General features: G+C 36.8%; 1 protein-coding gene across 23 annotated transcripts in view; it reads left to right on the top strand.

The window, feature by feature from the left end:
• ABI3BP (ABI family member 3 binding protein) overlaps positions 1-16,011 on the top strand; it is a 265,227-nt gene that overhangs the window by 158,362 nt on the left and 90,854 nt on the right. For 11 of the 23 annotated variants that reach the window (XM_047874847.1, XM_047874857.1, XM_047874848.1 and 8 more), the window contains 11 exons: positions 203-292; positions 2,678-2,758; positions 3,909-3,968; positions 4,816-4,899; positions 6,131-6,190; positions 8,798-8,857; positions 9,660-9,743; positions 11,931-12,014; positions 13,136-13,195; positions 13,923-14,012; positions 15,345-15,401. The exons of 2 other annotated variants lie outside the window; for them this stretch is intronic. In XM_047874847.1, the coding sequence (XP_047730803.1) occupies positions 203-292; positions 2,678-2,758; positions 3,909-3,968; positions 4,816-4,899; positions 6,131-6,190; positions 8,798-8,857; positions 9,660-9,743; positions 11,931-12,014; positions 13,136-13,195; positions 13,923-14,012; positions 15,345-15,401 (810 nt within the window). The remainder of the gene's footprint in view (positions 1-202; positions 293-2,677; positions 2,759-3,908; positions 3,969-4,815; positions 4,900-6,130; positions 6,191-8,797; positions 8,858-9,659; positions 9,744-11,930; positions 12,015-13,135; positions 13,196-13,922; positions 14,013-15,344; positions 15,402-16,011) is intronic. 10 more of the 23 variants (XM_047874849.1, XM_047874852.1, XM_047874859.1 and 7 more) reach the window with 4 other exon arrangements.

The raw sequence follows: 16,011 nt of genomic DNA on the forward strand, positions 1-16,011 counted from the left end.
AATCCTTCTCAGAGAACTGTCAGCGGACAACTCCCCCCCCCAATTTTTTTTTGCATACAGATGACAAAATTCCAAAACAAAAGAGACAAATTTATTAAGACTTAGGAAATTTAGCCAAATTTTACAAAATCTAGAGCTGTGTATCATCCTTTCTTGAGTTTCTGGAGTCATAAGACAACATTAACCAGTTTCCTTCCTCCAGCTCCAAAAACAACACAACGGACAAGAACACGTCGTCCACGTCCAAAACATAAAACCACACAGAGCCCAGCGGTATCTCAGACTAAACTAGGTAAATATGTGGTTCCTGGTACCTGTGGAACCCCTTGGATGTGATACATGCATGACAGTTTAACTTGCCACCTAATAGCTCTGGTGACCCTTCATTGTGAAGGCCGAAGTCACAAGAGCTCTAGTTAATAATTATGACTGCCTTGTGCTGCTTGGTATCTTCTTGGTACCTTTGTATTTTATTTGCTTTCTCTGAAAAATTATATTTGTCTCTTTGATTCTGGTTTATCAAAAACTTAGTTAAGTAACTAGCATATTTAGTTCACTTAGTCACACATTTTACTAAGTGTTCCATTAGCCTCTGTGAAAAATAGTTCAGAAGTAACAAATCACTTGGCTGAGGAAGGAAGTTTCTTATGTAGAAACTGTTCACTAATAGATGTAAAGGAATATGGGCAGAAGCAATATATCTACTGGGCTTTACCAACTGTTAGGCACATAGTTAATTCTTAGAGAAGTGAAAGATCCATGAGCTGGTAAGTGTAATGTGGACCTCAAAATTTATACAGTTTGTAGACCTGTTTCTGGGATAGGCAGGAATAGCATAAACAGAGGCTGGAAGATACTATATATGTGGGTGACAGCAGAAGATCGGAATTAGGAGGGCAACCTGAATGGGAGAAAGGAGGAAGACAATGTTCACTTAGCTGATTCTCAGAAATTTTGGTCAGTGATGCTACTTTTAGATGGGTCCATAAAAAGGACCTGAAATGCCTGACTTCAGTGATTGGATTTAAGCCAATTGGCTACCACATACTCTCCTATCCTCCTGGGGTCAGGCCTTTTCTGTCCTGGTAGCAGAGAAATGCACTGACAAGTTTTTCAGACTGAATGACCCTCTGTATCTTGTTCTTTTATTTATCTTTGGACAGACGTCTTGGTCTTCTTCCAAAGTAGACACTCAACAAAAAGCATCCTCTATTTTGGCTATTCATTATAGTATCTGCTTAAATATATCAACTATTGCATCTATAATGACCTAGGGATTTTTTCTAATAAATTATGCTTTCACATTGTTTTCTCATAATTTTTTACCATAAAATTCCTTGACAAAAGCCTAAAGATTTTTCTAAGTAGGGTTTTTATTGTTGATGTGTTATCAGATAATATTGAAAACAAGCAAAACTTAGAGCTCTGTGGAGATACTGAAGATATAACTATTTCATAAGAACAAATATCTTTGTACCTTCACCTCAGAACTTTAAAAATGTTGCTTTTTTGCTGTAGAACCAATACCACACTGGTGAAGTTCATTTTGAAGAAAGTTCAATGACTTTTCCCAAATGTTTAACGTTTCTTTTTAAATTAGTTTTGATCATTGCTTGCTAGAGACTCTGAACCCATTACTCCTGGGACATCTATAGGTAGTCATCTTTTATGTCCTTTAGCAAGTGCTTTCTCTTATTCATTGTTAAACTCATTTGTGGTGCTATGTAGACAATGATGTCATACTTTGTCATCATCCTATTACAGTATTCATTTTACAATATAAAAGGCTTTTTAAAGATTGTTTATTAAAGATTTTATTTTTTTTATTTTTTTTGAGAGGAAGAAATAGAGCACACACAAGCGGGGGAGAGATAGAGAGAGTATTCCAAGCAGGCTCTGTACTGTCAGCTGCCAGATGCAGCGCTCAAACTCAAGAACCATGAGATCATGACCTGAGCTGAAACAAAGATTTGGCTGCTTAAACCAATGAGCCATGCAAGTGGCCCGAAAAGGCTTTCCTTCTAACAGAAATGTGTATGGACTGAATTCAGCACCACTGTCTGCCCCATATCCCAGCTTCAAATTGTATCATGTCAATCTGAGTCTCCGCTTAAACAATACTGTTTGTTAGAGCTAAGGCCTAAATATGATAGTCTGTATATCCCTTATTTAGACCCCCAATAAGTTATCGACTATGCCATGATTTTTTTCAGGCATCTTTTTTCTGTATTGCAAGTTCTGTCTAACTTTTTTTCACTTGGTAGATGTTTCAGCAAGTTTTGTATGCTTATTCTAGTAAATGACCAAGTGGAATATTTGCCCGAGCCTAGTTATTTTAAATTAAAATTAGAACTGAATACTGTAGTGTGGTTTGAACTCTCACCCCATCATATTTTAGGAGCAATTTGTAACCAGTTTTGGATTAGGGACACTTTCAAAGAAGTGATAGTTCTTAATCTTCTTTTCTTAAACATAATTATATTGTACTTTTTAATCTTGGGAGAACTCAATTAAAAAAGGAAACCTCTTAACATACTAAAGGAGAAAACATCAAACCAAAGTAACAGTTTTCTCCACTCAAAGAAACTCTGACAAATTTTAGAAAGATTAGTATATCATCTTAATCAGAGTTTATGAGCTATCAACACTATATTAATCCTAAATTTTCTTCCTTCAGCTACAACAACAAAGAGACCTCGTCGTCCACGCCCCAAAACTAAAACCACACCCCATCCAGAAGTACCTCAGACCAAACTGGGTAAATATGTGATTTCTGGTTTAAGGAATCCTAGCAGTCTACCCCAGCTGGGATCCTAAATTCTATGCACATAGTTGGCACATGTTCTATATATCTCTTAAGAGTAAAAGCTGCTGGTTAGTGAGCAGAACTTGAGATACCTGAGTATCTCGTGCTTCCTGTGTAGGAATCTTCTCCAGCAATGACTGTTTTATTTACTTTTCATGCTATTTGATTCCATTCATGTCTTAGGATAAAGCTTCCTCAGTATTGAACCAACACAATCAATTCAAGTGGACTTCTTTTATTAATCCCCTCATAACACCCATAACCATATTAGTAGCTATGAGATACATAAGAAGTGGGAAGTATGTTTTATCCCCTAGTATGTATTACTGTTGTAAACAAAAGCCATTCCTGCATAAACATAGAGAAAATAACATGAGGCAGCTATGTTTACGCAAGTATGTGGCTGGGGGTGGGGTGGGGGGTGGTGGTGGTGGTGGCTGTGTGTCTATATGTATAACTTCTCAGATGGTAGAAATGCTATGTAATGTGTTAATATCTGGAGCAGGACAAGGATCAGGATATTAGAAAGAAACTAGTACAGAGTTTGGGTGAGGGAGTGGGTAAAGGAACAAAGTCTGACAAGCAGAGAATATCTGAAGCTGGCCTCCCAGATACAGAATGATTTCTAGGTGCTCTCCTGTTGAGTGGGCCAATAGGATAACTTTAAGGGAGGCTGAGAGGTGTACTTAAGACTTTAAATTTGACCTACGGGGCTTCAGTGATCCTTCTGCACAGGATCATGCTTTTTCTGCTCTTAAAACTGAGGATACCTAGTTTAATATAATATCAAAAACAGGGGTTCTTTCTCACCTTACTGTACCAAATGCCACTCTTTTCACTAAAGACTTAGTCTCTTGGCTGGGGTAGTATCAGCTTCATTTTGGCTATGTCTGGTATGTGTGGTGAACAGACCCTAAAATGACCCTTTACTTTTCAGCCCCTCATACTTCCTGCCTCTTGGTATTAAAGATGTGCGTAATCCATCTTTTCCCTGCCCTTTCTCCCTTAGAAGGCTTAGAAACATTTTACTGTTAAGATGAATTTTCTGACAGTTCATGCATTCACAAAAATCTCTTTGGTTTCTTTTATTGATTTTTATCAGTTCCTACCACAGTCTTTGAACCAGTTTTTCTTAGAACCGAGGCTCCAGGGACAACACTAGGTAAGGACACATTACATCCATCAGCACCTGCTTTTCCTGCTCATTTGAAACCCACTTCATCACCATCATAACCACAGCTTCTTCTGCTTCATGAGACTTCCATGTCATCCTCTATTGTCTGTTCAGTTATCATTCAGTTACTTCTTTGTCATTCTGTTACTTCTTAATATACTGAGGAGAGTTAAAGCAACTCATCTGTTTTTAAAGGAGCCAAGTATGAACTTAGTCTGGTATATGCATCTGCAATTTAATGCATGTGAAAGTATGGCATCTTAATCCATGTAACCTGTTAATCACATTATTTGTTTGTGAGTTTCAAACATAGGAGGGTTGGGGTGAGAGTGTCTATCCTTGGTCTAAGCTAAGTATTGTCACAGGTGTTACAGTGTGGCATGATTCTTGTGCAGATCTAAATTCCTACAATTTTATTATGTGCATCATTTTGTGTTTTTGTTTTGTCATTTTAGGTAATGGTGTGGTCTTCTTTCAGTAAGGGGTGAAATAGAAATGAGCTCAATGATAATCAATTTAAATTATTAGTACCATCATTAGTTGAAATTCACCCTCCATCTTTCCCACCACCACTGTAACTCAGTAAAGTTTTGGAACTTTTATCATTTAGAGATACTTGTGAGAATATCCTTGATATATAAACTCATGTTTCTGTGTGACTTATGTTTTTCAGAGTAATGTAAATGATATAAAGAGGCAATTATCGAAATGGGGGCAAATATATTAAGCTGAAAGGAAAAATTTTCTGAAACTCAAGAAATTAGAAGACATATAATCCTATCCACAGCTTCTGGAACTAAGAACACTCTGTTAACCTGAGGTTTTCTTCCTTTAGCTCCCAAAGTACCTCACCAAACTCACCCTCCACATCCCAAACTTAAAACCACAAGGAGTCCTGAAGCACTTGACACTGAGCTAGGTAAATGTATATATCCTGGTTAAGCCTATCCCAGTGGGGCCCAGAGAAAGTGAAGGGGCAAGTCAAGGTAGATAATGAGAACATGGTTGGAGGGGTTTAGGTGATAGTGAATTTCTCAGGCTTGTGAATGAGAATCTGTAAATGTTTATTTGATTTCTCATTCAATTCTTCTTATTCTTGAAATGTTAAATGTGTGTAGTGGAATGAAATAGGTACAGAATGAATATATGTTTGGGTAAATGGGAAATTGTTTCTTGGTAACTACAAAGTCAAGTCCAAGTCATAAGGATCTAGGGTAGGAATTGGCATTTTCTATAAAGGGCTTGAGAGCAAATATTTGGGACTTTGTGAGTCATGTAGTTTCTGTTGAACATTTTTATTTTTTTCCTTTTTAATTTTACAACACTTAAAAAATGGAAAAATCATTCTTAGCTTTACATGGAATATATTAAAATAAGCTATGGGCAAGATTTGGTCTATGGGCCATCGTTGGTCAACCGTTGATTTAAAGAATCAATAATCAGAGTAGGCCAGAATAGTTGGGAAGGACTGAGCATTGAAATCACTATAGATTTAGATGGCTGGGGACAAAGGGGATGGAGAAGTACATAAAGGAAGGACACGTGTGGAGGGCCAGTGAGGGAAGGCAGAGGCTTTTCTCACCAGTTGAAACTCTAGGGCTTCTAAGTTTGATCAGAAAGGGCATTTTTCTGAGGCTACTGTAGCTAAATGGGCCCAAAGGACCAGTTGAAAGGTATTTTTAATGTTGGCCTAAGGAGTTTGAATTCATTTAGTAATGATCAATGTTTGTATATAGTCAGGCTTTGCCTGAACATTGGACAGAGAGCTACCCTGCTATACCTCAGACTGAATGCCCGTCCCTTCTGTTCTCTTAAGTATTCTGGTAGGCAAAGCTCACTGTCTCTTTCCAAAGACGAGTTCTTAGCAAGATTGATGTGGTCTATTTTGGTACATTACTTAGACTAGGATTATCAAAGAGTGAGACACTACAGGGGCACCTTACAGGGATAATTATCTACTACAAAGACCACTCCTACTATGTGATGAATTGGTACCCGCGTGTAGAGATGCCGTATCTCTCAGCTCAGAAAGCGAATAGTTTTTGCTTTGTACTCTAGACACATTAGTACTTAGGTACAATTAATTTTGCAGTTCTGAGATTGTATAAATATTTAACATTTCATTTTTGTTTTTTATTATTTTTGGTCAGTTCCTGCTATAATCTTTGAACCAGTCACTCCTATGAAAGAGACTCCAGGGACCACATTTGGTAATGCCATTTTCTGACCTTCAGCAAGAGCTTTTTCTGCTCATTGTCAAACTGATCCCACTTGTCATTCAACTACATTCTTTATGTTATGAGTTGAACATAAGGCCCAAAATGACGCTTCACTCTCTTGTTCTTAAGAGAGTCATGCCTGAATCTAGTTGGGGATATCTTTTTGCCCTGTAACTTACTTTAAAATTTTTTCATGCCACCTTCTGTTTTTGTCTTAATCTGAGTTCTCTGTTAAGGCAAATATCATATGTTCATGTGAGCATCTAATCCTGATCTGTGCTAACCAGGCTATGACAGGGAAGTTGCTTTATATATCCTTTGTAGTACTTTTTATCTGCCTGTTTGTTTTTGTTGTTGTTGTTAACTTTTGAGTAATATGTTTTTAGTGAATTGTCAATCAGATAATGTGATCAAAGACAGTAAGTTTAAATAGTAAGCCCCATCCTTAGGGTGAATCTGACTACCCCTTACTCACCACCATAGTTTAGAAATAGATGATTCTTAATCTTTTAAATGCAGTCAGGGTACTCTAGGAGAATGTGATAAAGGGGTTCATGACTGGCTCAGTTGTTGGACTGTGCAACTCTTGATCTTGGGGCTACAGGTTTGAGCCCCACATTGGGTGTAGAGAGTAAAAACAAATTTAAATATTTTTAAAATATATGATAAAAATACTAATATTGACTTTCTGCATTAATAACTTCATGTTAATGTCATTTAGACCCCCAAATATCTTCAATAACAAAGGAAGATACAGGAACATAGTAGGGGCAAATTTTTCACACTTGAAATGTATATATTTTATGAAATTCAAGAAAAATCTGTCAAGCTTTAGAAAACATTTTTTTTAACTTCATGATTTGTAGAACCATCAACTTTAAAGGTTATCTTTTTCCACCTCCAAAGACATCCCAGTGGGAATGTCATTCATAAACCAAACTTAAAACCACTCCAAGTCCTTTAAGATCTTGGGACTACACCAGATAAAAACTGAGTCCTTTGTTTCAGAAGGCTGAGCTTTCTATGAAAGCTTTGTTTCATAGCCTTACCTATTAAAAGTGTAAACCCACATAACCCTCTGATGAGGGAATCATGAAGAGTCCTTTCCCGTTCAGTGTTGGTGAGAATTACATGTTTGGAAGATACATAATTTTCCTCTTGCTCAGGGTAGAAGGAAACATGTTTTACTTAGTCTTCAGGCTAGTGGAACACAAAAACTTTTCTTGCATAAAAAAGCCTAGAGAAGGGAAATAAGGTAGGGTGCTTTCACAAATTCAAGGTTTTTGTTGGGTACATCAAGTGCTAGACTGATTATGTAAGTTATGGAAGAAGTAAAGCATCATTCTGGGCCTCAGTAGATCAGGGAAGGAGTTTGGGTCGTGACATCACATCAGAATTTGCACAAGTGGACAGGTGAGAGAGAACAAAGAAAAAAAAATAGGACACGTTTAGAGGCCACCAGAGGGGCAGAGGTTCTGGGGCTTTGAAGCATCTGTCAAAACATTTTGTTGGTGATTCTGCATTTGGATAATACCACAGGAAGTTGAAGGGGAGGGCTTGAATGTTGCACTCAGGAGTCCAAAGTTGTTCTCATGAGCATCAGAAATCTCTTTCTACACTGGATAAAGTTTTCCCTGCACTGAGTGTGGATGGGTGCTTTACGAGTGCCACAGGCTGAGTGGGTGCCCCTTACACAGTCCTCTTGAGTACCTTTCCATAGACACAAGTCACAAAATCTTCCAAAGATGAGTTCTCAGCAAGGTCTTCATAGCTATTTTTGGTTATTTGTATAACAGCTACTTGGATATTTAGGAATTTTTTCTGCAGCCGTAATTTGATAAACATGGTAGATGTCTTCTTTATTCAACACCCACTAAAGTGCAAGTTAGTTTTCTACATGCTTTTTCAAGATGGTTAGTAAATGCCTAAAAATGTGCTAGAGTCTACCATATTAGGTTCATATAATCCGCTATCTAGTAGAACTGTTTCCCTCTTTTGCTAAACAGAGACCACAGGTAATGACTATCTCAGGAGATGTAGAAGTCCCTAACTACAGTTAAGCCAAATCTGGACAAAATAATGGGTTTTCCTTCATATTAGTTTGCTAAGTCTGCCATAACAAAAGAGACTGGGTGTCTTGAGCAATAGAAATCTATTTCTCACAGCTCTGGAGGCTGGAAATTTAAGATGAATGTATCAATAGTTTTAATATTTCCCAAGGCCTTTCTCCTTGGTTTTTAGATGGTCTCATCTTTCTGCATCCTCACATGGCCTTTCCTCTGTCTGTGAGCATCCCTTGTGTGTCTCCCTATTCTCATATGGTCATGAGTCATATTGTATTAGGGACCTGCCCTTGCAACCCCATTTAACCTTCATTGTCTCTTCAAAGTTCCTATCTCCAAATACAGTGACATTTGGGAGTTAAGGCTTCAACATAAATATTTGGGAGAAACACAGTACACTCCACATACCCTCCATCTATAAATAAAAATAATAATTCTAGAGGCAATGTTGCACTGGAAAAATACATTTTGAAGTGGATGTTGTAGCTCTTTATACATCTTTAAAAAACTTCTTTTGCTTATTTTATTACTTCAGTTCCTGTTACAGATCTTGAACCTGTTACTGTTAGAACTGAGACATCTGGGACAACATTAGGTAATGATTCTGTGCCATTTGCCAAATGCTTTTGCTGTTCATTGTACATTCCATTCAGTCTCCATCTCCTAGATTTTCCTCCTTCATAAGACAGCCACCATCATCCTCTGTTGCCATTCAATCAATCTGAAGAATACTGAAGCCTCTTAAAAACAAGTTTCCTGTTGTTTTTATGAGAGCAGACATTAGCTTAACTCAAAACATTGCTGCCATTTGGTACGTTTGACATTGTCGTGTTAGCTCATGCTCCACTGAACAGTGTTCTGTGTTAATACTAAGTTTAAAACAAGTTGGGATCTGTTTCTTATCTAGGCGGATCAGCAATAACAGCTACTCTTAGACTCCTTTGCACATCTATGTTTAAAAAAAACTATTTGTATGATATGTTTGTTTCTTTGTTCCTGCTTTAAATAATGACATGTTTTATTACTAACTTGATAGATAGGAAATGATCTAAATCTGCAATTTTAAATTATAAGCCTTTCCCTTAGTGTGACTCTAGCCTCCCCTCCCCTTGCACCAGGGTTGAGCCCTCCTCATTTTTTCCCAGTGAAGAAGTTCTGTGACTGTTTAATTACAAGTGCTAATCTTCATACCTTGAATGAATTACTCAACTACATACATGAGTTTGCCCAAAGTACCATCAATGATAAACGAAGATACATTGGTCTAAAAGGATTGAAAATTTTAAATTACAAAAAATTGCCTAGAACTTTTGAAAATCTAACAGCTTTTGTAAAAACCTCTCCTCGATATCCAGAGCCTAAAGACCTAGAGTAACACAAAGTTTTTCTTTCTTCAGCTACCAAAATGTCACAAAGACCCCGTCGTCCACGTCCCAGACCTAAAACCACACCGAGCTCTCAAGTACCTCAGACCAAATCGGGTAAATGTGATCACTTGATTTAAGGGTGAACCCTAGTAGCCTATCCCAGTGGGAACACAAAGCAGTGCCAAGCTGTTCGTCGCTCTAAGCCTGAAGTCATGAGGCATGGTCAGGTGTCTGAGAATATGGCTGCTTTGCCCAGGTGTCAGAGAATACGGCTGGTTGAGATATATTTGATGCCAGAATATCTTACTCTATGTGAAAGTCTTCTTTTATATGCATTTAGTATATTTTTACTGTCAATTTCTGTCAAATTTTAATGATAAAGCTTCTTTAGCAGAGTCAGTATATGTAATTCAAGGAAACAAAAAAATATAAGGAATATAAATTACATCCCTTGCATATTTCTGGACCAATATTGAAAATTGCCAATATTGATGTGATAATGGTGAGTGATATGCCAGCTATGAGAGACTTTCTAAAAATAATGGAGTTGGGTATATGTCTGCATGATACATTAAACACTGACCTTGAAGAGGAAAAGACAAAGGTGATCTAGATTTGGACCTTGGGCCCACTACAGGATTTGAATGAATGGAGGGAAAAGTGAATCAAGGCAGAAGGGCTGGACATGTGGGGTGGTAGGGGATCAGCCACAAAGGCAATCCAGTGGGCCTAACACAGAATGTCCTACTTCCAGATGGCCAAAACAAGGTTATTGATGATGCTGCATTTGTAAGGGTCCAGGCAGACAGTTGAAAGATAATTTTGAGGACCCAATTCAGAATCTTGGATTTGATACAGGGACATCAACTGTCTTCGATTTCTACTTTATTTGGGCTTTGGCTGGACAGATAATCCACTAAGTATTTTAGACTGAGTGACCATCTTTATTTTGCTCTTTTATGTGTCATGATGAATTCTTGGAAAGATCAGCATAGTCTACTTCAATGATTAATTTTTATATCTATTTCAAACTTATAAACTGTTTATTGCATCCATGTTTACTTAAACATAGCAAGTGCACATTTTCAGCTTCCATAGAAATACAGACTGATAAGATTTTTTTAAAGACCATTTCTTTCCCAAGTTTGTTAGGTAAATGAATAAGAATATTTTCCAGTGCAGAGTTTTCCATATCAGAATCCATTATCTAAAACCTAGGGTAATTTAATGTTGCCTTCTTTAAGGCAATCAAGATCATTCAAAGGCTAAGCTGAAGACCACGATTGTAGTTTCGCCAAATGTTCAAAGAATGATTATCTACTCTTTCCTTAAGAGGTTATTTTTTGTTTTTGAGGAAGGGTTGACACACAAATAGATTTGTTTGGATGTGAATGTTCTGACTTTGTGTATTTTAAAATCTCTTTGGTTTACTGTATTTTTTGGTCAGTTCCTGCTACAGTTCTTGAACCTGTCATGCTTATATCTGTAATAACAGATATACTGGCTTTTCAATAAGACTTATTCTGCTTGTTTTATAACCCAGAGTTTCCTCTTGTTTTATATTACTGTATGTCATTCTTTTAGGCCATTCATTTACATTCTTAAAATTATGAAAACTCTTAAATCATCTGTCTTTTCATAGAGAATCAGTCATTCATGAACGTACTTTAGGGCATTTATTTGCCATGTAATCTATTTTAAATTGTTTCACGTTATTTTGTATTTTTTTAAGCAGTGCTTACAGTTAAAAAAAAACTTTTTCAAACATACTATAGGTTTCTACCTCTAACTTAGTTAGAAGCCATTAACAGCTATCGTGAGGCCAAGAGAATCCATTCATTTCACATCTACATCTCTACCTTTTTTTTTTTCCATTTGTGCAGTATTTTTTTTTGTCTTGTTTCTATTTAGGTACTAATGTGTTCTTGTTTTAGTAGTTATGTAGAATGTATGAAAGATTGAAAAATTGAGTTATAAATCTCAGATTTAATATGACTGTCCTTGATAATACATTAAAATTTAGCAATGGTTCTTAACCTTTCTGTTGTCCAATCAAACTGTTCTGTGACACTTTGATTATAATTACTAAACTTTATTTCTTTAATTAGAAATGGATTTTTTCTTCAAAGACTATTCTGTGCTAATAGAAATTCATTAAGGAGTATACATGACAAAAATCTCAAACTAGAAAGGCAAATATCTAACAGGTTGTAGATAATCTCGAATCATGTTTTCACCTCTCATTGCTTCCAGAAAAGAGGTAATGTAGTTGTGTAGTAACCCTAGAATTTCTTCCTTCAGCTTCCAAAACAACACAACAGACACGCCGTCCACGTCCCAGACCAAAAACGACACCAAGTCTTGAAGTATCTCAGTCCAAACCAGGTAAATAAGTATTCCTGGTTTAGAGTCTCAGCAGCCTAACCCAGCAGGATCTCAAGAGTAATTCCAGTGGTTGGGAGTAACCAATAGGCCCTATTAAAGATATAACTCATGTTAAACAGAATTTCCCACTGTAGAGATGGCAAGAGGAACACAGTAGGGGGACAGCTGTGGGGCAACCAAAAGCCTCATAGCTCCTGAGTGAAATCTTCTCTATAACTGTGCCTTTTATTAACTTCCATTTGTCTTCAAAATAAAATTCCTTTAGAAAAATTATGCATATTCAGTTCAAATTAACAGGGTCTTTAGTATCACCAGGTCATATTAGTGTCTTTGGTGGGTGTACATTAGATGTGGGAGACATGTTTTAGTCCTCAAACCTACAAGAAAATTGAGAACAAAAGCCTTCCTCAATAAGATAGAAGATGGCGTTAGAGAGCATGTATGCACAGATGAGATTGATTTCTGGGTGCTCTCAACAAAATGTGCTAGGTACATAAATAGGATCAGGAAAAGATTAGGAAATAGTGGGGCCTTGAAACCACCATAGTACATGGATGACTGGAAAGATAGGTAGGAATAAAATCAGAAAGACTGTATATAGAAAGAGACAAACCAAAAGAGATAGTCTAACTGTAATACTAGTATAGAGAATGCCTGACTAGACCGTGGTCATCAAAGCTTACTGAATCTTGATTGGTCCATGGACTCTTATGGTGGAGATTCTTAGGCATCTGATGGAACAGTTGAGACTTAATCCAATAGACATCAGCAAATTCGTCTTTGCCCACGAGGGCATGTTCTTTCTTTGCTTAGAATAGAGGGATACCCTGTTAAATAGATCATGCTTCAGCCTCACTTTCTTTCCGAAGTTGTTAGTAATACCCACACATCCCACTTTATTACTTAAAATCAAATCATCAAAGGAAGAATAAGAAAATAGTTACCTGACTTAGATATGGCCAAATTTGAGGAAATCAACAGTCTACTTTTCTAGTTTAACAGTTTTTAAAAGTTGTTACATAGTTCTAGAAAGCATATTAATAAGACTCATTTTGAAGAAAATGTCTTGAGGGTTTTTTTATTAAACAATCATTTTGTTTATCTTTAATGCTTTTGATCAGTTCCTACTTCAGACCTTGAACCTGTTACACCCAGAACTGAGACGTGGGTAACAACACAAGGTAAAAACACATGCTCCTCAGTAGGTGCCTTTCTTTCTGATTGTCACTCATTCCATCAACATCATACCTGCAGGTTCTTTTACTTCATAAGGTTACATCATCCTCTCTTGTCACTCCATTAAACTCTTCATCCTAAAAGTATTGAGGACTTTGTTCAAACAAGTTATTTCTTTTAAGAGAGCCATGCATAAACCTAACTCAAGTCATCTGTTGTACATGTAACCATCTGAAACTGTTTTGTCATCTTGTGTGCTTTTTAATCATGTTTTGTTAAAGCTGGGTTTTGACTCTACTGACTATTATGGCATCGGGAAGTTTCTTTGTGGATCTGAAGTTCTTCTCTTTTTTCTTTAAACTCTCCATGTATTATCTGTTCTTTGATTAACTTTTTAGTTAATTACATGGCCTTATCTTAGTAAACTGTCAAAGAGTTTGTATCTATCACCACACCATAATATGTTAGCAGTGGAACTTACCCTTTTGTTCAATAGAAGAGTGCTATGAACAGTTCTTTGTTTCTTGAATAATTTTACATGACTCATTCTCAATGAACTTGGATTTATAAAAGAATATATACTATTATATTAAGGGTGAAAGTTTCAAATTAAAGGTTAATAAGGAAAATTTACTAAATGTAGTAAGTTTTAGAAAATCTGGAGTCATGTGTCATGCTGTCCTTAAGCTTCTGAACTAGACTCTGTAGTAATTGAAGATCTTCCTTCTTCAGCTCCTAAGACATCGAAACGAACCCGTCGTCCACGTCCCAAACCTAAAACTACACCAACTACTGAAGTACCTCAAACAAAACTGGGTAAATGTGGGTTTCTGGTTAAAGGAGTAAGTCCTAGCAGCTTTTGGGAGTCTGGGATTGATGCCAGTGGTAGAAGTGATAGCCCAAGTGAGCCCAGTGAGGGTGGGGGCACTAAATGATCTGCACTGATCCCCCTGTTGAGTAAGCAAAGGAGAACATGATTTGGGGAGACGTGTGGCAGCTGAATCCCTTGTGCTTTCTGCATAAAGATCTTCTATTTTAATGTGTATTTTATTACTTTTGCTTATTTTGTTCCATACTTCTCTAGCAGACAAAATGTCTTAAATAGAACCAATCATTTTTTATTTCAAGAAACAGTGTCTTCCATTTCCCCACAGCTACATCAACAGCTGTGAGGATATCACAGATGTAGCCTGCTTGTTTTTACTTCTCAGGCTGTAGTGTAGTCAAAGTCAAAACCTGCTCCAATAGGAAGCATTTAAAGATTGAACCAAGGCAATGTGTCTGTGCAAATCAAGATTATTTTTTGCAGGGGTTATAAACATCTTTAAGCATAGAGAGAAGTTTGTGAAGGACAGGAATAAGGAGTTAGAAATAAAGTGAGTCTTAAAATCATGGAGTTTAACAGAGACAAAAAGAAAGGAGGTATTGAGGCCAGCCAGAAGGCACAGGGCTCCTGGAACAAGGGAGATACTGCTTCTAAGTGGTAAAGATAGGGCTGAGTTTGGAAGGGTCCATAAGAGCAGTTGAAGAAAGTTCTTGAAGGTATGACTCAGAAGTTTGGATCTGACCCTAGTAGTATTAGTGGTCTTTCCTGCGATCTCTTCCACATACACAGGGTACCACATTTTTGTGATTAGAGCAGAGAGCTGTTTGACTGGGTACCACACACTGAGTGGTTGTTCCTTAACCTGAGTGGTTATTAGGATGATTTTGCATCACATGAGGCCTATTTCCACTTACGAGTTCTCAACACGATGAACAAGGTTCACTTTGCTTTGTTCTTTTCTATGACTCCTTTCAAATATAAGTGCCATTCATTGTATCCATCTTATTTAGACTTGCTATTTTCTTAAAGCTTCCACAGAAAAGCCAATAATTGCCGGGACATTTTCATAAGTCTCTATTTGGTAAAATGTCTACACAAGTTTCCTAGAGCAGTACTTGGAATTAAGTACTTAAACACCTAAGAGCATATTGTGTTGACATTGAGATGCTTACCAGATTGATAGGTCAGCTATAACTATCTCATAAAAGAATATTTACCTGGTTATAGGGTGACCAAATATTTTATATATTTATCTGAAGCAATGTTATACTGGTTAGATTTTAACTTGCTGACTTTTCACAAGTGTTGACTTCATTGCTTTCCGTTAGTTCCCACTACAGATCTTGAAGCTGGCACTCTCAGAACTAAAGCTCCAGAAATCGTGGGTAATGAGAATGTGTGTCCTTCAAATAGTGCTTTTCTTGCTCATTGTCATGCCATTGTGGCCACAGGTTCTCCTGCATCTTACAACCATTTCAACACCCTCTGCTGTCATTCCATTGTAGTCTTTATCTTGAAATACTAAACTCTATTTCAAGTTACCTGTTAAACTTAAGAAAACTGTGAATATGCTAATATGAGGACATCAAACTGCCATAACTGTTTCATGTGATCATCTGCATGTGCTGAAAAGCACTGACTGCTTTAAGCTTCTTTTCAAACATGAATTTCCATCTGTCCCTTATTTACACTGTTTCTCCCTCCTCAATTGTACAAATGTCATGATCTTTAATTGTATTACTTTTTATTGTATTAGGATCTGTGTGATTATATTGATGGATCTATTGTTTCAAAACAAGATGCTTTTACTTAATTGTCAAAATTTTAAATGTGCCTAAGTCTTGAGACTTTAAATGAAAGGCTTTTCATGATAGAGTACAGTAACTCTTTCATGAGGTTAACAGTATTTAACTTTTATTGAGTCAAGGATTACTTTGAAACTTTGAACACACTCTATAATGTATTGATCCTGATGCTTTCAAATAAATAAACTCA

The sequence above is a fragment of the Prionailurus viverrinus genome, chromosome C2 (assembly GCF_022837055.1).
Source record: "Prionailurus viverrinus isolate Anna chromosome C2, UM_Priviv_1.0, whole genome shotgun sequence".
NCBI lineage: Eukaryota > Metazoa > Chordata > Mammalia > Carnivora > Felidae > Prionailurus > Prionailurus viverrinus.